The sequence below is a fragment of the Denticeps clupeoides genome, chromosome 1, assembly GCF_900700375.1.
Source record: "Denticeps clupeoides chromosome 1, fDenClu1.1, whole genome shotgun sequence".
NCBI lineage: Eukaryota > Metazoa > Chordata > Actinopteri > Clupeiformes > Denticipitidae > Denticeps > Denticeps clupeoides.
In genome coordinates, this window is record NC_041707.1 from 24,948,336 (window position 1) to 24,972,165 (window position 23,830).

Sequence of the window (23,830 nt, forward strand, 5' to 3'; positions counted from 1 at the left end):
TGTGTTCTAATCCACCTCCTTATGTCTGTTTGCAGACTCACAACAGTCAGGAAGTCCAAGCAACAATGAGCCAGGCAAGAACCCTCCAGGTATGTGCATACGCACACACACATGCACACACACACTCTGCATAAACATGGCTCCACACAGTGCAAAAGAATAGGCCACATGGAATTAGAGTAGAAAGCTCTTGTAGCGCTGGGTACTAATAAAACATGCAATTTCAGTACAGAGGTCAGTACAGAGGTTGCACATGATGGTAACGTCCAAGATTGAGACATTAAGCGTAGGGAACACATCTGGAGTAGAAGTTTACCTTGTGTCACAGAGGAGTACAAGAGGACACTCATTATTAAAAATGTGGCGAACGGGCCAAACACTGACAAGCTAAAACGAACAAGCAGAGCAACCGCGTGACTTTCAGCCGGTGGGAATGAGAGCTCTTCTGAAGAGCCGATTGGAAAGGTTTTTTTCTTTCTCTTTTTTTTTTTTCTTGATGGGATCTTGATGGGATTTGCTGAGGCCTGGGGAGGATAAGTCGTGATTGTTCTTGTACGTTGCAGGGCAATTAGTTTAGTGTATGTGACGCGCCTGTGCACGCCTGTGTCAGGACAGTGCATGTGGGCTTATGTATGTGTGTGTTGGTGTAGACACGCTGTATTCACTTTTAACAGTCCTAGTTCAAGAAAGAGTTCAATAAAATTCTGATTTTTTTTCACTGAGAAATTCATAACAAAAACAAACAAACAAAAAAACGAATCTCATTAACTTTCTCTGGGAACTCATAAAGTGGTTAGTGCTTCAATGATAATGTGTCTGAGGAATGATTTAGTAAAATATCACAAGCAGAATTGATACTTTTCAGCAGCATGCCTACTGTCAAAAATAATCCTCTGTAGACACAGCCATTTCTTTGCCAAGATGACTGCAGGTAGAATAAAAAAAAAAAAAACCATCAAACCGAGTCCGTTGGTTACCCAGTCTCCCAGCCAGCGCGCCCTGTGGTCGCTTCACATGATTTGATGGCTCGTTGCTCCTTTGGACCAACCTGTGTTTTCTTTTCCTTTGGACATTTTTCCATTTTTTCGGGGGGACGGGGGATGGACCAGTGCTATGTAATGCTCCGAGAATGAAAATAGCAAGGGCATAATTATCCCTCTACCTCGAGAGCAGGTTCTGCGTTGTCTCCTGCCAAAGAAAATACCACACTCAGCTCATGAGTCAGGCTCGAGGGTAGCGTTTCCTCCAGCGCCTGCCCTGCCAGGCCTCCCTCGGTGGCTTGTGTTAGAGACATCTTGGCCGCAGCTCACGGCGCGCTCGTCTGTCTCTACCCAGGTACTGGACCCCATGTGTATTTTGTGCTTGGCCACAGAAGCTTGTGGGAGCACCACAAAGAGGAAAAAAAAAATGCAAAGCCAACTCAGCTCTTACACTCATGAAGTAACACTTTTTAAAGTGGGTTTTGTGGCACACCTTGTTTGCGTCACCAGCGCACCTTCAAGGTGCTTCTTATTGTTCTATGGCTCTGCCTTTACTTGTCAGTTAGCGGCTTATCGCCTTATCTTTTATTTGTTATATGGGAGGGGATTTATGGGAAACTTTCTTTGTTTACTGTAATGGTTCATTGTACCACACTTTTCCAAGTAAATTCCTGTTTGCTGCAGGTGGGATCCATGTAGGATCCATGTGGTTCATATCCATATCTGACAGGATATAGGGCTCCACATCACTGCAGTTTGCATTTGATGTTTATGTACAGACAAGTGTCGTCGAAACAGCACAGTGACATTTTGGACATTTTTACTGTCAGTACATTCCACAATGTTGTTTTTCTCTCTCCTGCAGTTTACTTGGAAGACAGCTTCATCAAATCAGGGGTCTTCAGTGTTTCGGAGCTCATACGAGTGTCTCGAAGTAAGTGCACCCGCACCCACCCTTATGGGGATCTTTCCGTTGGGTTCTGTTCATCCTTAGTAATAGTGAGAGAAATAGTGGAACATCCAGTCTGGCGGGTTGGCTGCTTTAGTGCTACCTATGCGTGTGTGTTTGAGTGTGGCTGTGTGCATACACAGGTGTGCAGAAATGTGTGTGTGTGTGTGTCCGTATTTGTGTGTAGACATGCCTGCAATCATCAAAAACGATGACAGATGTTCTTGCAGGAATGCTTCTCTGGTGACTGAGGACAATGGTTCCCTGAGGCTGGATTTGCACACACTGCCAACAGGGTTGTCAGACCTTTTCTCTCACACACATAAACACACAAACACACACATACACACACCCTGTACCATATGCAGTGTGCTGAATTGCAGCATAGTGCTCCTGTGAAACTGAAGCATGCACACACATGTATATGTTGGGTCCCTTGTGCCGCTGTGCCTCTCCAGTGGGGCTTTGAAGCCCTGATCTGACAAAACCAGCTGAGAATTCAAGCCTGCCTGACAGTCCGTGCTAGCAGAAGACATGTTCATTAGCACAAAATGAGGGAAATGTATAAGCCAGGACAAGTTTTTCTTTCCTTTCTGTGTGTGAGGTCTACAGCCTGAAGACGTTGGAGAATCTTATTTGATTTTCCAGAATTAAGAAAGCCCCATCTGCCAGAGCCACGTGCCTCTGCTTTGATTGAGTCTCAATCATGCGCTGGTGGAGGTGAGCTGAGCGGTTAAAGCGGATGCGGAGTGTTTACTCGTTGGCACCTCTGCTCTTGTGGCACAACCCACCAAGGCTCCAGTGCCAGGGGAGTCTGGTGAAGTTTGGCAGCGCGTTTCAAGCTGAGCTGTGCTGACTTGGTCTGTGCCATGGCTTCAGCTGTTTCTTAATGCCAGTGGTGAACCTCAGCCCACAACAAACGCGCCAGCACGCGCACACACACACACACACACTCCAGACCCACATCAACCTCAACAAGCAGATCCCCTCCCCCAAACACTTCCTGCACGCCTCACTGGCAGAACCACTCTTCCTTTCAAACAGACACAAATTTAACAAAGACCCCCCCCTAACGTTTCCATTATCTCCCTGAAATCATATCTGTCAGAGCTGACCACAAAAGGAAGCAAAACTAAGAAAGGACGAGATAAATGCAAGCTATCTGCTAAAAGAGGGATAAGTTGTATTATTCTAATTACTGTACAGTCTGCTTCCTTTTTCCGGAATTCTGCTCTGAAAAGGATGTGATGCTTGTTATCGAGAAGCTGGTCAAATAATCTATGAATTTTTAGAATATCACATTTAATGTCCAGTGCACTTGCACCACCATTTCCTGGAATGCACACTCCAAAAAGAAGGTTCTATGGCTTAGCTTCAAAAGACATCCATATGTCTATGTTCTTCTTGTGGCCTCGAGGCGTATGTATAAGATCATTTTGTCAGTGAGCTGGAACAATGTTTACAATGAGCCACAGCTCCCCGCAGACCTGCAGTCACTCACTGACAGTGTTTTGGGCGGCCCGGCTGGCTCCCCCTGGAAACCCTATCACACGTCCCTCTAGTGGTGTTTCGTAAAGCGTGTGGTTTTCACATAGTGCGCTGCATTTATTTCGAGCCCTGTTGTAAGTCTGCCGGCTCAGTCACCCGTCTTATCAAGTCTTTTCAGGGGCAGCGAGTGTGACTAATTGCCCGTTATTTATACACGTGTCTTTTACTAAGGCCATTCTGGAAATCTCCTCAAAGCACTCAAATAAAGACTGGGATCTAAAGAGTCGAGTTCAGCTCGCGCGGTCCAGCTTTATGTGCACATCTGATCTGTGACTTCCATGCAGAACCTGCAGAAGAGAACAATTCAGTTAAGCATAGTGGCTGGAAACAAAAGGCATTTCTGGGGTTCTTTTCAAACAGCATTGCGGTTTTGGTGTCATGCACATAGACGCTGTGAGGCCTCAGGCACCCATGCTAAAAGATTATATTTCGTTGGGTTCCTGTCTGGGGTAGTCCCACTGTGACTAGTGGTCTGAGTAATTTTGTGTGTGTGTGTGCGTGTGTGTTTGTACTGAGGTGGACCAGAATTTGAATATGGTTGTCAAAAATTTTGATTTGTTTAAATACACATGTATAGTGAAAAGCAAACAAAACCGTATATATATTTTTAAAAATAAGACAAAGTTATACATTAGGGGTGTTGAAATGCAGATGCAGTTCAGAAAATCAATTATACCATTTGTTGGTGATTTTCTGGCAGCGGCATAAAAATTCCCGTAAAAAAGTAGTGCTGGTAGTTAATGTGACTGCCTGATCTGAGTACAGAGCTGCTCTGGGTACGAGTTTCACTCTGTACGGCATGGCACTCAGTGGCCCTGTTCTCGCATCGTGATCAAAGTTGAACTTTGTTGACCTTTGACCGCTGTTTTCACCTTGCCCCTTCGAAACACACACACACACACAAAGTGGGAGTGGAGTAAAATCTGATTTACAGTCTCTGCGTGTTCAGAGATCTACACCATGACATTATCATCATACCGGGAGTTTAGAAAACCATGCGTATTTTTTTCAGCGCTGAGCCCCACGGCGAGCATAGCAAGTGCCACGTTCAGCCGCAGATTTAGATTTTCTGTATTCAGTCTGCACTCAACTGGCGCCACAGACGCCTGAACCAGGCATTTTTCTGCGTTTGTGGCTTCAGATGTAACGGCTCCCCGAGAGGAAAGAGAATCTCACGCTCCCTATTTATTTTGCTTACAGCACCTCAGTTTTGCAACGCAAAATGTCGGTAACTGCTGGTACATGAGACATGGACATTAGACGTACCAAACGCTACTGCTGTTATGTAATACAAAATGAAATCATAAAGGGACCAGAGGAGCCTGGACAAGTCTGCTAGGTTCCTCTGCTTGGTGGAGAGTTGATCTGCATCAGGACCAGGGCAGACGACTAACTCCGCCCACAGCATAGTGCATTTAAAGGAGAAGTACCAGTATATACGACTGTTACAAGGTGAGCGCAGACTGAACGGTGACAGTTTTCTGCTCATTGTAGCAGTAGGGGATGCATTGCGATGCATTGATATCGAGGCATTGATAATCGAAATCAAATTGATTCATGAGGACAGTGGAGGTTCACACCACTATTATGCATATGTCTGTGTTGTAAGAATCAGTTTCATTGTCAGTGATTTACAAATGAATGCTTTTACAGGAAGTGACTAATAAAAGGTTTCTTTCTCTCTCAAGCTCCCATCACACAGGGCACAGGGGTGAACTTCTCAATGCCAGACGTGCCCAGTCAGCCGTACTATCATGACATGAACTCCAGTGTGGGACTTCACCGCTCACTTTCTTCACCCCCTGGCAGGTCAGAACAACACTACACTCACGTGTCCGAATTAACACACGCATACACACAATGCACACTCACGCACCGGCACAGGCAATGCAAAATGCTCACACTGATTCCAAGCACAGAATACACACTTTCATACACTTGCATGTAGTTCACACACTCACAGTTGAACAGTTGTTCCTGAGCCAGTTTCTTATTCCTCTTCTGCCAGCATTTTCTTCTTCATATCTTAATTGGGACCATGCGATTGGTTGAGGAAATAGGTACTGGCTTTGGATTGATAGGAACATCACTTAGAACCACTGCATGGATTCTCATCTCTCTGCCATTGGTTTCAACAGTAAACGGGCCAAGACCATTTCCACAGAGGACAGCATGGAGACGAGTCCCAGTGGCCATGATTTCTACTCATCCCCCAGCTCCCCAGCCAGCGTCAGCAGGACCTGGCATGAGAGAGAGAACGGTGAGAGAGAAAGCGAGTTTGCTTTACATCTTTTTAGAAGAATGTCCCTTCTGTTCCAGCAAGGGAGGACTGGGGCCTGTTGGACTGTTGACTGTTTTTGGTTGCTGTGCTCCCAGAAGCCATGTCACACTCCCAGTTCTCCAGGAGACCGGTGGGGAAATCCCAGTGACTTTCCCACACCCACAGTTTTACATGTTCACAAACTCATCCATACATGGGGCTCCTCTCCTGGTGCTTGCGGGTGCAGCCGGTACTTTCTCGTTCTGCTTAATCTGTCAAAACAGTTTCTCAAGGATCTCGCAGCAATGCTGATAAACTTGTCTTTTTGCCTTTATTTCTTCCTCTTCCGTTCCAAGAATGAGAGTCAACCTGTCATCTGAAGACATAGAAAAAAAACATCCTCAGATGATGGTGTGACAGTTGCAGTCATTGTCACGCTTTAACAGACTTTTCTGTTTTTTTATTTACTTCTTTGACTGCTTTGATGATGGCTGATGAAGTTTTGTAACAAATGTTTTCCCAGCACACGGCCCGCAGATGTACTGTTACAGAGAGAGGACATGTTTGTTTTCATCTGCAGTGATTTAAACCTATGATAAGCCTGTGAGCTTGTGTGTGTGTGTGTGTCTCATGGCTGTGTAAAGAAAACAAGGTTAGCTTGCTTTATCTGGGGGTGGAATTGAAACAGGCTGTGTGTGTGTTGGTTTGCGGATGTGGGACTGTGAGAGAGGGGACCACTCACGGGTTAGATGAATGAGGGGGGGGGTCTTTTGCCCCATCTGCCTCCTGTTGAGGGGTCAGGGCATGGTTTTCTAAGCATGACCCTTGAAATTGGATTTGTCTTGTGGAAATGCAAAGCAATTACACTTGACCTGCCCCATTGAGAGCAGGAGCCATGGGTGAGGGTGGGGTCAAAACCTTTGACCTGTGGGTGCAGGTCAGACACCAGAACAGCATAAAGAAAGAGAAACAGACACGGGTGGTCGGGGTGGCGCGATGAGATGCAGGCCAGCCAATATTGATCAGCTGGAGGTCAGAGTGCAAGAGAAGGTCAGAGTGTTTGTGTGACTGATTGATGTGGAGTGAATCAGTGTGGAGATGGGCTGAACAGGTGTCTGTGTGTGTACGTGTGTGTGTGTGTGTGTGTGTGTGTGAGAGAGAGAGAGTCAGGCAGGTGTGGCGGCGGCTGTTTGAACCTGCCCTGGATGAGCAGGTCGCGGTATCGGCGTCTGACTTGACAGGTGGCCAGGCCAGTTGGTGGGACAGCAGACAACGTTCACTGCGTGTGTGAGGGGAGGGAGAGAGAATGTGTTACCCAGCTTCCCAGCAGAAAGTCCTCAATAACCTGTCCCTGGGTGCAGAGCTGAGCCTGCAGGTCTTTTAATTAAGCCAGCCCAACCGAACGTTTTTTTCCAGAACAATCTCGCCCCTGTAGCCTCTGCATGAAGGGGACAGGGATCCTCTGCCTTCTCACTCTGACACCGGTACAGAATGTTCTGGGCCCACTATTCTTCTTTTTTCAGTTCTATAGCTTTCTTTTGTCTCTGCTCGACGCTTTGTCTGGACTCCTCACACCGCTGGTGAAGTCATACTTCTACGCTGAAGCCAGAGGGGAGAGAAGGGAGGGGTGGCCAATGAGAGTGCCGTTGTTTTGTAACGAAAGTATCCAAAGGCGAGGGGAGCGATATTAAAGCCATATGAGGCCGTGGTGGGACGCCTTCCATGAGCCAAACCTTCGTTTGGGTCTCACGTGCAGAGCAGGCCAACCTACGATTTTTCTCAGCATGGAGGGACAGAAAAAAAGCGCTGCATTTGCTTTTCTAAAGTAAACCTCCTTATGTTGCCTCCTCTCTGATACGGTTGACTTTCCCCCGCCTTTTCTCGCTCCAGTCGAGAGAACTTTTTCACCCTGGCTGTGGTTTGATAACAAACATCTGTTTTGCTGAGAGGAATCAAAAACATATTTATATATTTATACATGTACCTCAATTTTCCATATCTGTGCCCTTCAGAAAATATGCATCCTCCTCTCAGCCGAGGCTTTCCTCCAAATACACAAACTCTGATGTCTGTTAGCTCAGGGCTAGGCCGGCCCCCAGTCGGTCTCTCTCTCAGGTCAGCTCGCATTTTCTCCCCTGTGCGCTGCCCCGTGGGACAACACTCTCCCTCCCTTCCTCCTGTTTTTGCAGGGGCCAGTGCTGTTACAACAGGTGTGGTGACAAAATATTATTTGTAGAGCAGCTTTGATTTTGACAGAACCTGAAAAGACAAACTTATATATATATATATATATATATTCAGTACATTGGGTCTCTGTACAGAATATAGAAATACAATTTAAGTGGATTTATGGTTGTGTTGCTGTCATCCAGATGATTGAGATCTTGAAATTGAAATTGACAAATTTGTTGGTATCCTATCAATTTTATTATTTCATCACAGTTTAGCTATCAGAATTCTAATTATTGACCAGAAACTATATTTATATTTATATATTTTTAATATCCACTGAAACATGTAACCAGTGGGTGAGACACAATGTCTGATTATAGAGCGCGAGAGTTTATTTTGTAGTACTTCAAGGATGTAATTACATTTATTTTATTTTACATTGACATTTATCAGAAACCTTTATCCATAGCTGCTCTCTCACAGCCCAGATTCCACTGCCTTTTGTCCCTTTCCAGAGGACCGATCTTTCCCTCCTCTCTTATGTCAGCAAGAAGAAGATAAGAAGATAACAAAATGAGAGAGAAATGGCTGAGTGAAAGTGTTTGTGGTGCAAATTACACAGAGACATGGTGTCTCAGAGATTTCACCTGCACATACACACACACACATGCAACAGTCATAGTTGACACACGTCTGCACTGAAATAACATAAAAAATGTTATTTCTTTCTTCCTGCCACATAGGTATTAGAAACCAGGACACTTGCAGTATAGTGATATTATGATGAATCTTATCGATTCTGTCTGGTGACAGCTATAACTCTTCTTCAGAGTTGAGTTTCTTGTCAAATTCCTTGTAACTGTATCTGATAGTGTTATCAGATGAAGACTTCAGTTAAGAATGGGTCAGTGACAGAAGTTTAACTGTCACTGACCCAGTCACTGACCCATTCTTTTGAACACAACACGTGGCTGTCTACGCTATCAACAGGCCATGCATTAATTCCAACATGGCTGCCTTTCTTCACCTCTCTCCTCACCATGTCTTGTCTTCTCTATACCAACAGACATGTCTTCTCCCACCATGAAGAAGCCAGAGAAGCCATTCATCAGCCCCACCTCCCCACAGGACTCCTCTCCCCGCTTGACTACTTTCTCTCAGCACCACCACCCAGCCCTGGGACACAGCGGTGCGTCCTCCACATTAGTGTGCAGTCACTCACTCCTAACATGTAGTCACATCCACAGCAGCACACAGGAGTGTCAGTACACTGTTGACTAATCCTTAGTTAACTCTCACTCTTTTGTGAAGTCTTTTTTGTTTCCGATTAATGATGCCAGCCATAACTGTCACTGTAAAAAAATATTTGTTTCTTTGTTTCTATCTGCATTTAGTCATATCAACGAGGACCCCACCCCCTCACTCCCCACTGCCGTTTTCAGCATCTGCGATTCTCCCTCCTGCTCCCTCAACCTACTTCTCCCACACCACCATCCGTTACCCACCCCACCTCAACCCATCGGACTCACTGAAAAACTATGTGCCATCGTATGACCCGTCCAGTCCACAGAGCAGCCAGGTGAACCACTTTTTAAAAATTACTTTGAGAATATGATTCTTTTTGGAATTTTAATATGTACTTGTGTAGGGTTTTCCCTACGAAAGGTATGTTTTGTGTGCCCTTGGCCCCTTTCTTATCATCTATCTGAGATTGTATATGACCCCTGTAAGGTTATATGCTAAGTGAGTCGCTTATCTGGCTTTGCCCATCTCTCCAGCTTCTGTTTTTTACTGCAGGGGAGCAGAACAGCACACTTAATCATACACACACACACACACACACACACACACAGACACTTGCTGAGTCAGGACACTTCTGCTGTGCGTCTGAATGTGTGTGGTAGCCAAGCATTAGAACTCAATAAAGCATTTTAGAACATTAGTTTATAGACATAGCTCATGTATTGTATATATGCTGTGAACTCATCATGGCTGCATGGTTTCAATCGCCTGAGAGCATTATGCTGAGGCCAGTGAAATCGACAATCATTCAGCCGCATTGCACCCTTAGCTGGTGTCGTTGTGCAACCAGTGTTTTCATCACCTTGCCGCATATGGGAATCACTTACGGATTCGGATGCCAAGGCCATTCCCTTTCCAGCCTTCCTTTCACCATTGTTCTGCTATCTAAACAGATGCAGGCATCGGAATGTTGAAGCATGTCGCCATTTAAACATTTGCTAAATGTGGTCAGTCCCATAAATCAAGCACATTACTTTTTTTTTTTACGTTTTTTTTTCTCTCTCCATTTTTTTGTGTTTTTCTTCAATGATTTCTGCTGATTAAATGAACACATTGTGAGTAGCAATTGACCCACTTTAGCTAACGAACACAAAATCATTAGTGGTTTGCTCTGTTGGCGCCTTGTCTAAATCAGGACCCCGGCGTGCATGTGATGCGACGACTGTGTTTACTTACATCGGCCCTCCTTCACCGGGCTGTGCGACTGGCAGGCAGAGAAAATCAACAACAAAAGAAGTCAATAAACACGCTAACCGAGCGAGGCGCTTCAGATTAGCAGCACATATGTATGCAAGCTGAGCCTTAGACCACTCACCCTCCCAGCAGCTCTTTTTTCTTTCCGTTTCTTTTTTTTGGGGGTTCACACACTAGTGAAAGTAATAAGGAACTCTGGATTCTGAGATCTGTTTCATTATCAATTCTTTTCTTGGTTTAAGCTAGAAACTGAGGACTCCTTTCTACAAGGGTTAAATTATTGAAAGAAAAAGGTGTATCCAGTTGCTATAAATAATAGGTAGTAGAATAAAATTAGAGTTAATCCAGGTAGAAATTGGGATCATTTGTCCCAATCGTATCTGCCTCTTTCCTTTGAATAATGGGCTGTTAAATTCAGAAGTATCCCAGCACGTCTGGTCAGCCGCCCTTGTGCAGGTATTCTTGGTGGTTTATGTTGCTCCTTTCAGTTGTGCTCTTAAGCTGATGATAGATGGGCCCGGAGCGATTTCACTTTCAAAGGGCCTGCTTACTGCCGAAAGCACCTGGGCTGGCCCACTCATCTCAATTAGCCGCACAGACCTGGCTCATAAACACAGAAACGTCGCTAAACAGCTCCCTAACTGTTGTTTATACTCCTCATTTCAGTGACGCTGTTAACGCTCAACACTTGCTTCGCTTCCCACTGAAAGAGAATGGTTTTAGGTGCAGCCACTTTATGGCACTTGTAACCGGAGAAAGTGGTGAAAACACTGAAAACGGCTGATTAATTTTTTTTGCGCTGTAAAGCTGTTAAAGAACGTCCGTTCTGGAGGGGAGGGAGTAAAACAGAAAAAACAAATCACCTCCTTGCCTGGTCCCGGCTCCAGTGGGGTCTGACACAAAGGTTGGGGTTTAGAGGGACCAGTGTGGTTTAAGGACTAATATGCTGTGCTGTGATATTCTCATGTCCCATGGCACAAGGTCCCATGGCACAAGGTACGGTTTCATAGTCTCGCTGCAGCCATCATTACGGCCGAAGTGCTCTGTAAAAAGTCGTAACTCAATATCCTCTCCGAAAAAGACCCCATTGCCCACTGTTAAACAAATGCAGTTATTGCGATGCATTAAAAGCTATTCAGCAGTGCTCAAGGTAAGTGAAACAGAAGACAATTTTTATGCAATTCAATACATTGGGAACACTACACTCCTTGTGTTTTTTTTTTTTTTCATCATGATGAGAAAAGGAAAGAGCGTTGCAATGTGTCTGTAGTATTTTTTTATATCCCCACTGCTCTCACTGTAAACAAAGGGCTCATAGACGGCTGCAGCACGGAGGTTGGGAACCGTTACTTGGGAGAACTGCAGGGAATGATAAAGGTCGTAAATATTTGCCGTTGCCGGGGTTGGCTCTTCATGGGGGTGAGCCTGCTTGGCAAATAACTTGCCACATATAATCCTATGGACGAGAGCCAGAATGTTTTTATGCTTGCTTTAACGCAGATTATATTACACTCTAATTAAGCATTCTATTCACATTGAGGAACCCTGTGGACGCCATTCTTTCATATAAAGGCCTGTTTGAGGTTTGAACTCAGGGCCTCGCAAAGTGAATTCAGCAGGGCGGTCTCCAGCAGTTAATTTTTTATTCTTGTCTCACTCACTCACTCTGTTTTTATCCTTGTATCAAAGTGGGGTGAGGGGAGAAAGCGCCAGCTCAGCGCTGCATGTCACGCTGAAGGAGGGAGTGTGGAGCAACTGATACTGTGCTGCAGTTCAGAGCGCTTACACTGCGTCGCCTTCATTTAAGCTCAGCCCATCTCTCATTGTCTGGTCGCAGTGGTTAATTTCAGGGCGAGATACCACCCACCGAGCAAATGCAATGGAAATGAATACAGCGCAGAAATGTGAACTTGTAGGAAATCAGAAGAAAACAAAATCAGTATGCGTTTCTCATGACCTGTAATGAGTGTTTAAACACTCCCTTTTTCTTTCTCTCTCTCTCTGTCTCTGCTATTTCTCATAGCCGAATAGCAGTGGTCAGGCTGTGGGGAAAGTGCCCGGCCACTTTACCCCGGTTTTGGCCCCCTCTCCACACCATGGTGCAGTGAGATCCGTCTCACTGTCTATGCCTGATACTAAGCCCATCACCACCTCGACGGAAGGTAAGTCACGCCCCATGTAGCTAAAGCTCAGTGACTAATCACATATAGAATTAACATGCTGACAGTAAACCATTAAACTATTTGAAATCATTTTTAGGCAGTTCCTTTTATATAGGTTGTGAAGATTCACAATTAAATAAAGAGCAGTATACTGAAAGTCATGGAGTGGGCCCACCTTGATTTTGATGGATTTGGAATAAAGTTTTCATTCAACCTGGCTGGAGAAATCCTTTTTTTCCTCAATAATTATAAAATGATCACCAAATTTAGTACCAATATATTTTTTAAATCATACAATAAATTATTCATTTATCCAAATTACTCTAGCCTAAAAGATGCTAGGAGAAACTATAGACTTATGTGAAGCCTGACATTTTTGTGTGTGTGTGTGTGTGTACACAACCCAGGCTTCTCAGCCCCAGGCACTCCTACAGCAAACCGTTTTGTTGGACTCAGAGATCCAGCCTTCCTTCACCAGCAACAGGTGAGAGTTCATCCTTATAACCCTTCCATCTCCCTTCCCCCAACCCTCTCTCTCCCCTTCCGTCCTCTTCCACATCCCTCTGCACAACCACCAGTTTAAAACTAGAGCCGCAGGTTTTTATTTTTCAAACCACAGTCCAGCAACAACAGCCAACCACACAGAGTCAAATCATGCATAAAACATGGTCTGCTCAACGCGGGCTGTAGGTCTCAGACCGGACGCACTCTGCATTTTTAAAACCACTGGAGCTAAAGCACAGCTCTATTGCTATTGTGGTAACATAGACAGAGGAAGTAATCAGCGTTTGGGTAAATGTAGACATGGTGGAATTTTTCCATCGTTTAAGAGGTCCGCCTTTTCCCCCTTTGTTACTTGCTTGAGTTTTTTCCTGCCCTTTGTTGCTTTGAGACCCCCTACTGAAGTTCCTAAGCCACGGGACCCTTGTCTCCATGGACACCCACAGAACCTGATGTAAGGCTCCCTTATTTTGCCAAAATGGCCATCAACACAGAAAGCCTAGTCTAAGTGAAAATGTCAGTCTCTTGTGCCGCTCTTCCAGCCATTTTGATAAATGACATTGAGGTACGGAAGTGAAACCTTCTGTAAATCTTGGCAGTTGTTGTACTTTACCCAGTCACTTCCAGGATTGGTCAGAAATCTGCATTTACTTTCTTATTGCTTTTTTTTTTTTTTTTTTTTTTGTGTGTGAATGCCACAGTTGAAATATTCTACATCTTGGCTGATTATGTTAATAGTGAAGTTGCAGCTCAGTCGGGGTAGGCCTTGACATACCCGTCAAGAATTTTTGGCAAAAGAGTACGAATGCAAACACATGGAGACCATTATTATGAATTACCATTGACGATCGTGGCCTTTAGGCTATTATATTTGAGTGTGTATGCATGTGAGACTGTGTGTGTGTGTGTTTGTGCACCCTTAAAACTCTGTGGCAGAAGTGTTAGGGAAGAAGCAGCACAGATTTGAGTGCTACGGCCGACCCACAGCAGAAAAGGCCTGGTCTGGGGCCAGTCTTTTCCACCCACCTCTAATTGAATTCATCTGCACGCGGCTACATTATAATTAGTGGTTTTCTCCTGCCCTGCTCCTGCGTAGGGGTAATGACAAGCCAGTCTTTATTGCTCCTCGGTTTGGCAGAGTCGGCCTCTGCCAAAATATGTGCAGCTCCCCAATTTACTGCTATGCCTTTTCCAAAGGAGGGATGAGCTGTGTTTAGTCCATTGACATTTTTCTCATGTTGCTCTCACAGATGGCTGGGGAGCTCCATTCCAGAAAATTCTATGTTTTAAGTTACACTTAACATACAGAAAAGTCCCTTTTTTAAGTTAATTTAAATCCTTGTGGCCTTTGGTAAATCATGGGGCAGTTAACTTATGCAGCCCATGAGTGAGATTTACGACGAGGTGTTTGTTTCACTATAGCTCTGGGGTGATAGAGATCCGCCTTGGCCAACAGATTTAATGCCCTTTGTTTTAAAACCACTGGACTGAATTGGAGAGGGAGAAATAAATGGACTGAATGATAAATCGCTCATCCATCTTATTTATATCGGCATGGGTTTCTTCACTGTGTGCATGGCTGTCGCCTGTGGTGTGATTTTCAGCAAGAGGCCTGACTCTTTGAATGCCTGGCTATAGAACCAGGTCCTCTGCGGAGTAAATAATGTCACAGATACACACCTTCTATTATAGCGCCGCCGTTGGCGTGTGATTTATCACGCCTGGTTATGAGCTGTATTGACACTTCCATTCTTCCCTGGGCCCTTTGTTGTGGTCATGGGAAGGGCGTATGGGGTGACACACGTGGCGTGTGGATTACAACAGGGTGTCAGGGGCGTCACATTTCAGCCCTGCGTCGTCCCAGCATGTAGTGGCAGAACGCAGCTCCTGTATTAACAGGACGTCCTCTGCCGCCACCTGGAATTGTAGGTGCGCGGTCTAGACTCATGTTTGCACCGCGGGACAGACCTGTTATATTCAATTCAAAGACATGGGTGGAAAAAGCTTGCAGAGACTGATTGAGTCTGGCATTCTAAACGAACAAGTGATGTTATGATAATTACTGAATTATGTAAGCCACAATTTTGGCTTGTTAAAAGGGTTTATATGAAGGACAGTAAGTTAACTGGGTGTGCCAATGTGCTCATGATGACTTTATTAGCTGTGTTTTGGGACCGTTCCCAATATTTTGAGTTCATGACATTCTGTAGAAATAGAATGGGATCCCATTGTTACATCTGATATCCGTAACAAAACTCCAGGCTTGTGGGTCCAAATAAATCCATGAGTGTTCTCAGGAAGAGTCTAATAATTGTCTGAAAGCTTGTAACAAAACTCCACTGCAGCTCTTCATGTCTTCAGGTGAAGCTGCCAGTAGGAAGATTTACAGCTTTCTGACAACAATCATTCCAGCCCCATAATGGATAACTTCCTTTGAAACATGGCTCTCCTTTCCAGTCCGTCTTATGTGACGTACTGTCAGAGCTGATGACAGAGCCATATATACAGTCTGGTGAAGTGACGTAGATGCGGTAGCCTCAGAGTGTGATGCTTTATGGCTGCTGTGCCTTGTGGGACATGCAGTCAGTTTTAGTTTTCACTTTCTGCCTGTGCATAGGCATGTGTGCACTGTTGTTATGTATTGGTTTCAAATACATTTTTCCATATAGGCTGAATTCTGCAATTCTGACTTGTCTGGGAACCTGAATGATGCCAGCAGATATCGTTTTTTTTGTGCACACATGGACTATATTTACACATAAATATAGAGACTGGTCACCTGGACAGATAAATTGACACAAAGACAAATATGCACAGACAAATAGGACAGATGAATAACAAACAATAAAGCACACACCAACACCTGCTCTGAGCTTCGGTTTCGGTTCAAAAAGGTTTACCAAAACACAAGTGGATAAAAAGAAGCAAACAAAAATCATTATGCCGCATCCCTGAGGGTCCCCAGACCCTTTCAGATGCACCATCTCATCCCATGAGAGACTCCTTTTTATGCAGATGGGGCTGATCAATGATCAAAATGTTATTTTGCTTTTTCTGAAATGAGAACGCTAATCCACCTTCCACGCATGGCATCTGCTCACCACAACACGTTGCTTAGGAGGCAGCAGCCCCCTTTCGCCTTGCCGCTGTGTCTGACAGATGGCAAGCTCCTCCAGGCCTGGAGCGTTCCCTCGTGTCCGTGCACAAACATGTGGCGCAAGTGCTGGAGGCGGCCCATACCCTGTGCTGCTTTGGTATTCTGGTCCCACACCACCAGTGCAAGCAGCCTTACAAGGTTCCAACGCATGAACGGAAAGCATGGAGACATATGGAATCACCAGGATTGGATAAGGAGCCTATAAAAAAGCAGGAGGTGTAATGGACTGGCAAAATAATTTTATCGCTTTATCTCAACATGATTAAGTCATGGCTGTTTGCTTGGAGAAATAACGTAATTCTGTGTTCGGGAGAAATAACGTAATTATGACATGAAAAATTCTTCATATCTGCCTTTCCAACCAGTCATGCCTCATAAGAGATGGTGGAGACTGCTCACACACACACACGTGCTGATGGTTGTTTAGTAATGGCCATTCTGAGCGCTGATTGAAATCAGTCTGACGTCACTGGAACTGTTCTCTGAAAAGGTCCACATGGCTCAGGGCCTGTCAGGAGGGGTGCAGAGAATTTGTTAATGTTATCCGTAGTTACAGATGTGTAATGTAAATATTTGCCACATACATGACTGCAGTCTTCGAAACCATTCACTTCTGATTTTCATCTGGGAAACCCAGGATGCGTCATTTTCTTTTTTGCTATGATTTATGTCCTCAGCACAAACACGTCTATGGCTTCAATGTAGTCAATTGCGCTGGAAAAGACCTTAGGTGAACTCCCCAAACCCCCCTCCACCAAACCCCCTGCAGGCTTTCCTGGATGCTGGATCCGTGAACCTTTCCTGCATCCACGCTGACTGATCCGCCTTCAGTGCTTTTCAGCACATATTGTGTGTGTATTTTTTATAGCTTGTGTGGTCCTCAAAAACAGGACAAAGTGCCGGCTGCAATTTGAATTTTTTTGATAGCTGACCTCGGCTCCCCCCCCTACCAGACCATTGTTTTTGGGACCAAAGCTCACTTCAGCATTACACCACTAACAAGCACTGCGACTGAACAGGACACAAAGGCATGTGAGCCATGGTGAAGTCAGAATGGCTCTCGATGTGTGGAAATCCGGACTGACTGAACAGACTGAGAGAGGGAAAGAGATCCTGAACTTTTGTGGGACTGGAAAATACCTCACATAGCCGTTGAGTTTCTCACCTTCGCAATGAAACAGCACTGCATTTTCTTCCACTACTAACCTTCTGCAGATAAAAAGGGTTTTTTATACGGTGGCATTGCTTATTAGTGTCTGAGCTATATTACCTTGATCCAGAGTCACTTGCTTCAGATTCATGTTTTTGGACACTCAAGGAGCATGAACGCTATTTCAGCCTTGTGCTGAGTTCTGAAATACGTTTAGAATCAATAAAGTGCTTTAGCATATTTATTGCAGTGGAAATTGATGCAGTTGCACCCGGGTACAGGTGCTCCCAGCAGTGGCTTGTGCTATTGACTAAAATAAGAGTGTTTTTGAATATTCAGTGTGTGATTCTACCTGATTAGAGCCTCTAAAAAGCCTCTCTTGTAGCTGACGCCAGTGTATAATGACTGTGCGGGGGTATGGCATTTAAAATGATGCATTGCCAAATGGAACCGTCTGCAGAGTTTAAGGATTAGATGAGTGCTGGCAAGTAGTAGAGCGCTTCTCTGCCTCACAATGACTTTGTGAGTGTCTATGGGATTTTGTACGTGTATGTGTGTCTGTATGTGTGCGCTTGTTTGCATGTGTGTGAGTGGATCTGTAATGTGTCGCTTTTATGTCCCTTTTCCTGTCTCACACCCTGTAAGGACACACACACACACACACAGAGAGAGAGAAAATTGTGTGTAAGCGCCCTTGGACAGCTGTCAGATGACTTGCAGAGTTTCTCACCCATCCAGACGTCAGACGCATTAATCAAGGGTTTCCCAGCTGGCCAATCCCAGCCACTCCACTGATTAAACAAGACAATAGATCCGGCTGGAGCGAGCAAAGTGGTCAGCAGTGTAATGAACGTACCTAGACCCATAGGCTGCTTAATGGTACAGGATGCATGTTGTGTCATGTTGACTGCATGAACTTACCACTTAACCAGAGGAACACACTACTGCACAGACATGGCACTTGTTTTTATAAACTAACCTCTCTTTTGATTTCAGGTCAGTTACTAATGTGATTGCATGCCACTTTTGACAAACGTAAAGGACAGAAATTAATTTATTTAGTTTTTGTTTCTTTTGAATGATAATGTGTGTCTGTTGTTGTGAAAGAAGCCTGTCCAGGTTGCATGCCTAATTCTGTGTAGTTTAATCAAAGTGGAGTTGTGCTGGCCCCATATCTGACTGCTAGGTTTCAATTGACAGCTCAGGATTTGTGACTGGACCATGAATCAAAACAGCAGGTCTTATGGGCCCAGTACCACTGAGGATTCTTTGGGGATTGCTTGGCAAAGGTAAAGTTTTCATTATTTTAAACAACCTCTCCCACAAGTCTGCTTTTATACCTTTATGTGTTTGTGTGTGTGTGTGTTTCTATCTCTGTCTAATTTGGTGCTCTCATCAACTTCTGGCTGCCCTTGGTATTTTACATAGAAACACACATACACACATACAAATACAATTTCTGTATCTCTTGCCTGTAGCCAAACATAGTAAATTTCCTCCTTACATTCTACAAACATTGTACATTTATAAAATGTTACATCTTTTTGGAATAAGGACACGTGGCCAAAGTATGTATGTTTTTGTTGGGTGTTCTTTTAATTGTTATTTCATTGTCCTTATTTTATTTCTTATTCCACAGACTGCAGGTGTAGCCTTCAGTGAAAGCATTTAGAAGTTTTTGCTTAGACCAATGTAGTAGACAAATGCATGTGATGAAGTACAATGTTCCTGAGTTAGTTCAGTACTCCTCAGTGCTCTTGAACTTTACACCAGAGCATTCGTTTTTCAGGATGATGAGATGAGCACAACCCACCAATGAAATGAAGCCTGTCTGTGATTGCTTACCTTTGGCATCATGAAAGGTTACAGTACGGGCAATGCATTTGATGCGGTTAGGTCACACTGAGGTTGTGTCCTGACATAACAGCATCTTCCACTGTAGAAATTATAAAAGAGCCACTTAAGGTATAAATGAACTGAATCAGACAAAGGAAAGTTCCCCTCAGGTGAGCTGTTTCAAATGCTGCTGGAATGGAAGTCATTAGTGAAGCCTTTAGCTATAAACATTAACGTCATATGGAATATCAATCATATCACATTGCTTTAAAGCTCACTAGCATTATTTATCAGCCATCAAATAGGGGCCATTTAAAACAGTAGTGCAAAGTTCACCGTGGCGGTATGTCTGTTTGTGTGTGTACTTGGTGGGTTACACCAGACGTTATCAATGGTGTGTGTGCTCCTGGAATTCTGGGAGAAATAATGTCAGGCCACTAAAGGTTACCCCTTCTCTCTTTCTCCCCCTATCTTTCTGTCTCAGTGTTAGAGTCTTTCTGTGTTTCCCCCTAGTCACTTGTCCTTCCTTCTCACCGCTGATTACAGTGAGCAAGCAGCATATTCATGTGTGTGTGTATGTGTGCGTGCACACATCTGCAGGATGCCCTCTGTTCAGCTCCACAGCTCTTAATGTGCTGCCTGCTTTCTGGCTGAGGGCCCTCTTCCTCACCCAAAGTGAATATTTATCTTTAGAGAATATTTCCTTAATTTTTTTAATGTATTATTATATTGCAAGACCTAAAACATTTATATTGTCAACCTCTTATCAACAGCAGACTCAGTAGCAAAAATGGACCGCAGTTATCATTAGGGGTATCAGGCCACTCACATGGACCTCTGCAGAATCGCAGGGCAACATCTGTTAGGAGCTCAGCTGGAGCAGAAGGCTGTTTTTTTCCTGAAGGTCACCGTTAATCTGGGGGTTTGTGGAGATGAGGTAGACAGGAACCCATGCAGGGATTCGCAGTTTTCATCTTGGCCTGAAAGGGCTCATTGTGCTGTGTGGCTCAAGCTTCGCTTCGCCTTTCGGTGCAGTTGGTCAGGGGCCAACAGCATCATATTATTGCAATATTCATTCGGCATCTTCCGTTTAACATAAACGCGAAGCGAGTCAGGGCGTCTTTTTAATAGATAACGTTGTTGATAGGTAATGAATATGCTAATGATGTGGCTGGCGCCCAAGTAAGTTGGATCTTGCACTTCTGGTTCAGGTCACTGTTTTTCTTTGTTTTTGCAAAAGCTAAACTCTACCCCTGACTCTATTCTGACTACATGAAGGAAAAAGAAATGCAAAAAAAGGAAAAAAGAAGCATGCGCCCCGCCGCTATACGGCACAACTCTACCCAGAGAAAATGCCTGCCTCAGCACTTCCTGCCGAGCACTTGCCTTTGACGGGGCATAGAGGCGAGGAGGTGCTGCGGCTGGCAAGGGCTGCTGGGAAAACGTGCACAGAGCGGGCAGCTTCCTCTGCTGTCGTCGAGGTTACGGGCCCCCTTTTCCAGGCCTCCTAATAGAGCAATGCAAGGTACACTGACGGAGGGAGGGAAGGAAAGAAAGCTGCAGACCGCCCGCCCGCCTGCCTGTCTGTCGGCTTGCCTGTCTGCCTCATGCTAAGGCTAATAGCAGCGAGTCTTTCAGCCCCCACAATGAGGCTCTTTTTCATCACTATGTCATTTGTAACCTCTTGCAGATATTGTTACCCAGAGTCAAAAATCAAAAGGCAGAATTAGGAGGGGGAAAACGCATAACTTGCATCTACAGATAGGTGAAAACTAGCAAGTTTCAAAGGAGACAATTGTGCTGGTGCGCTTTGAAGTTGAAGGTCAACTTTTTGCACTTTCCCTTGTCTTTTATGTATTTTTACAGTATGTGTTGAAAATAGGTGGAGGGGCTCTATGAAGTTCTAGAGAGGATTATATCTTTTTTTTTTTTTAATGCTTCCTTTGAAGGCTCGGTGGGTTTTCTGCGTATGAGGAGCTACTTTGAAGTTCTAAGCTTTTTTCCCACCCCTCCCTCATTACTCACTTAGGTGGATGGGGGTCAGGAGTTTAGTGGCGGCCAGCGGTTGCAAAAGGAGTGGGCAGAGAGGGAGGGTATGTAAATGTAATTTGTGAGAGTTATGCTTACGCAGACCTCCTTAAGTCAGGGGCGTCATGAGCGCTTGGCCACGGCCAGGGCCCAAATTGAATTGTGGCCAGCTTCTCTGCTCTGCCATCCTGCAGGAAATGGGTCAGCAATCCATTAAGATGCCATTAGATAATCTAATTTGCAAGATAATCCCAAAACGGAGCATGCTGGATGAGGCTGCAGCAATGCAGGTCTTTTTCAGGTGGTTGGTTGACTGGAGGGGGAGGGGTTGCAGCGATGAAGCGAATTTGCGTGGGGAAAAGTTGTTTGTTTGCCCGCGCTGCGTGTGTGGGGCTCTCACGTCTCAAGCTGTCTGGTATCCGGGGAAACCAGACATTAGCTAATGCCAGATTGAGCATGAACTTGAAAAGTGGGGGGGCACTCCCCCTTCCCCAACCGCACCTCACTGATCAATTGGCCATTTTGCATGCAGACTGCTCTGGGTTACCCCTTATTTTCCTCTTTAGAAAAGTCAACAGGCTGATTGGAGATTAAAGAAAGTTGTAAAAACAAAGTTGTAGGCTGTCAGTCCCGTCTACTTCTTTATCAGAGCGGCTGCCGTGTTCCTGTTCACAAGGATAGAGAAAGAGAGAGAGAGAGAGAGAGAGAGAGAGAAAGTGCAGAAATCCAGGCTCCTCTATACTCTCTTTGTTCAGCAAGGTAGGAAAACTTAATCTCTCATTTCCTGTCAGATGATTTCTGGCAGGCTGGAGATGGAGAAAGGAGAGAAAAAGAGAAGCGAGGGGAGGAGGGAAACATGGAGAAGGGAAGATCCACTTTTCTAATGTAATTCTTGGATTTTTTTCTTTCTTTCTCGGGCCCTACTGCAGCATTAGTGACAGAGCTGAATTGATTTTTTTGTGAAAAAAAGAAATTGTACGTGTGACACCCCACCTAGGAATTTATTTATAATATTCCAAACCTCAATTTTTGTGCAGTGGTTCTCTTCAAACTATGGAAGAAATGACAGAAGAAAAGACCAACATATGTGAATATATCCCAAAATAAAAGTATTTTTTACCTAAGAATGATAAACATTAGACCTTTTTTACATTGGCAACTAACCTACAGAAGCAAGTTATCAAAGGTGCACAAACACAGTTTACCCGCTATACATTTTTTGAAAGTAACACTTATATTTTCAGGCTGTTCTTATCTAACATATTATTCATGTAATTTGCTGTTTTTTTCATTGTGTTAAAAGTCTTTCCTCGGGTTCCGGAACATGGGCATGGTATCAAAAAGCGCACACTTTGTCTGCTTTATGCCAGCATTGTTTGGTTCAATTTAAACCCAAGCTGGTATACTGAGGGGTCTTCTTAATGGCAATGTAGTGGGATATATTTTTGAAGTCCCCCTCTCTACTCTTTTTCCCAGTGAGCGACACCAGAATCGTAATCTGCTGGCCTGTTGTTTTTGTCTTAAGATGACGCTAGTGAAGGTTGATTTGTATAAAATGCAGACTGAATCATTAGGGTCTTTCATGGCTTCTACCACCGCTGTCACTCTAGGCAGCCCTGGGAAGAATAAAGTCAGTGTTCCATATCCTCGACAGACCCGACCCCCCCCCACCCCCCATGCAAAGCCCCGTCTCTTCTACCGGCAGGCGGCTACAGCCTTCATCTGCCCCACCGAAAACAAACAAGCCCGCCCTTATTTCACTCCACCACCACCTCATTTACAGAAGCCTTGCACCTGCAATCAGACAGGGGGCCCTGGGAATAAAGTCAGCCCATTTCCCCACACTTCTACTGCCCCCCACAACCCCTTCATAAAACTAAAACAAAGAGCGAAAAGAGAAAGGGGGCATTAAAACACACAAAGGGGGGGCTGTAAGGATGCTGAGGGTGAGTTATAATCCATAAACAGAAAGCGCTGATTGTGTGAAGGCTGTCTTTAGGATGAAGGAAAGGTATATAGGTTTGGGTTTGTGGGGAGTGCCAGTGAGTGTTTGGTGTTAGAAGATGGGCCTTTTCTCCTGCTAATTATTTTACACTTGTCCATTCCGCTGAGCCCCCCCTGAGAACAGCTTGGCTTTTATGCACTCCTGCTTTCTCACACTTCCATTTTTTTATTTGCGTCACAGCTTCCAATTAACAATCCCTGTGTTGTTTTGCCCAAACAGTGAATAAGGGTGGCAGTGCTCTGTGTGCCACCCCTTCAGAACGAGGATGAGGTAGAAACTGAGCCCTTGTGCACATCCTGTTATGGGAGGGGACCTGCTGTGTCTTTACACTGTCTTCTTTGTGTACTCACATCCCTGACATCCTTCCCATAATGCACCAGGGCATGCAAGAGGCAAATGTATAGAGAGAACTGATACAAAGACAAAAGTTGAAGGATGAGAGAGGGGGGAAAAGTAAATGCCTTTCCAGATTTCACAAAAGGATTCGCTAAACTCATTTTTAGTTGGCCTTTGCCTAGTTTACATTGAGTAATTAAGTTTAAAAGTATTATGAAAAATGGGAAACTTCTATGACTTATATATAACC

At 44.6% G+C, this 23,830-nt stretch overlaps 1 protein-coding gene across 6 annotated transcripts in view; it reads left to right on the forward strand.

The window, feature by feature from the left end:
* LOC114784552 (nuclear factor 1 B-type-like) overlaps positions 1-23,830 on the forward strand; it is an 84,889-nt gene that overhangs the window by 54,858 nt on the left and 6,201 nt on the right. For 5 of the 6 annotated variants that reach the window (XM_028970041.1, XM_028970063.1, XM_028970055.1 and 2 more), the window contains exons 3-11: positions 36-89; positions 1,846-1,914; positions 5,166-5,286; positions 5,616-5,737; positions 8,976-9,098; positions 9,304-9,488; positions 12,429-12,567; positions 12,975-13,051; positions 18,576-18,664. In XM_028970041.1, coding sequence (XP_028825874.1) covers positions 36-89; positions 1,846-1,914; positions 5,166-5,286; positions 5,616-5,737; positions 8,976-9,098; positions 9,304-9,488; positions 12,429-12,567; positions 12,975-13,051; positions 18,576-18,664 — 979 coding nt within the window. The remainder of the gene's footprint in view (positions 1-35; positions 90-1,845; positions 1,915-5,165; positions 5,287-5,615; positions 5,738-8,975; positions 9,099-9,303; positions 9,489-12,428; positions 12,568-12,974; positions 13,052-18,575; positions 18,665-23,830) is intronic. The other variant, XM_028970071.1, reaches the window with a different exon arrangement.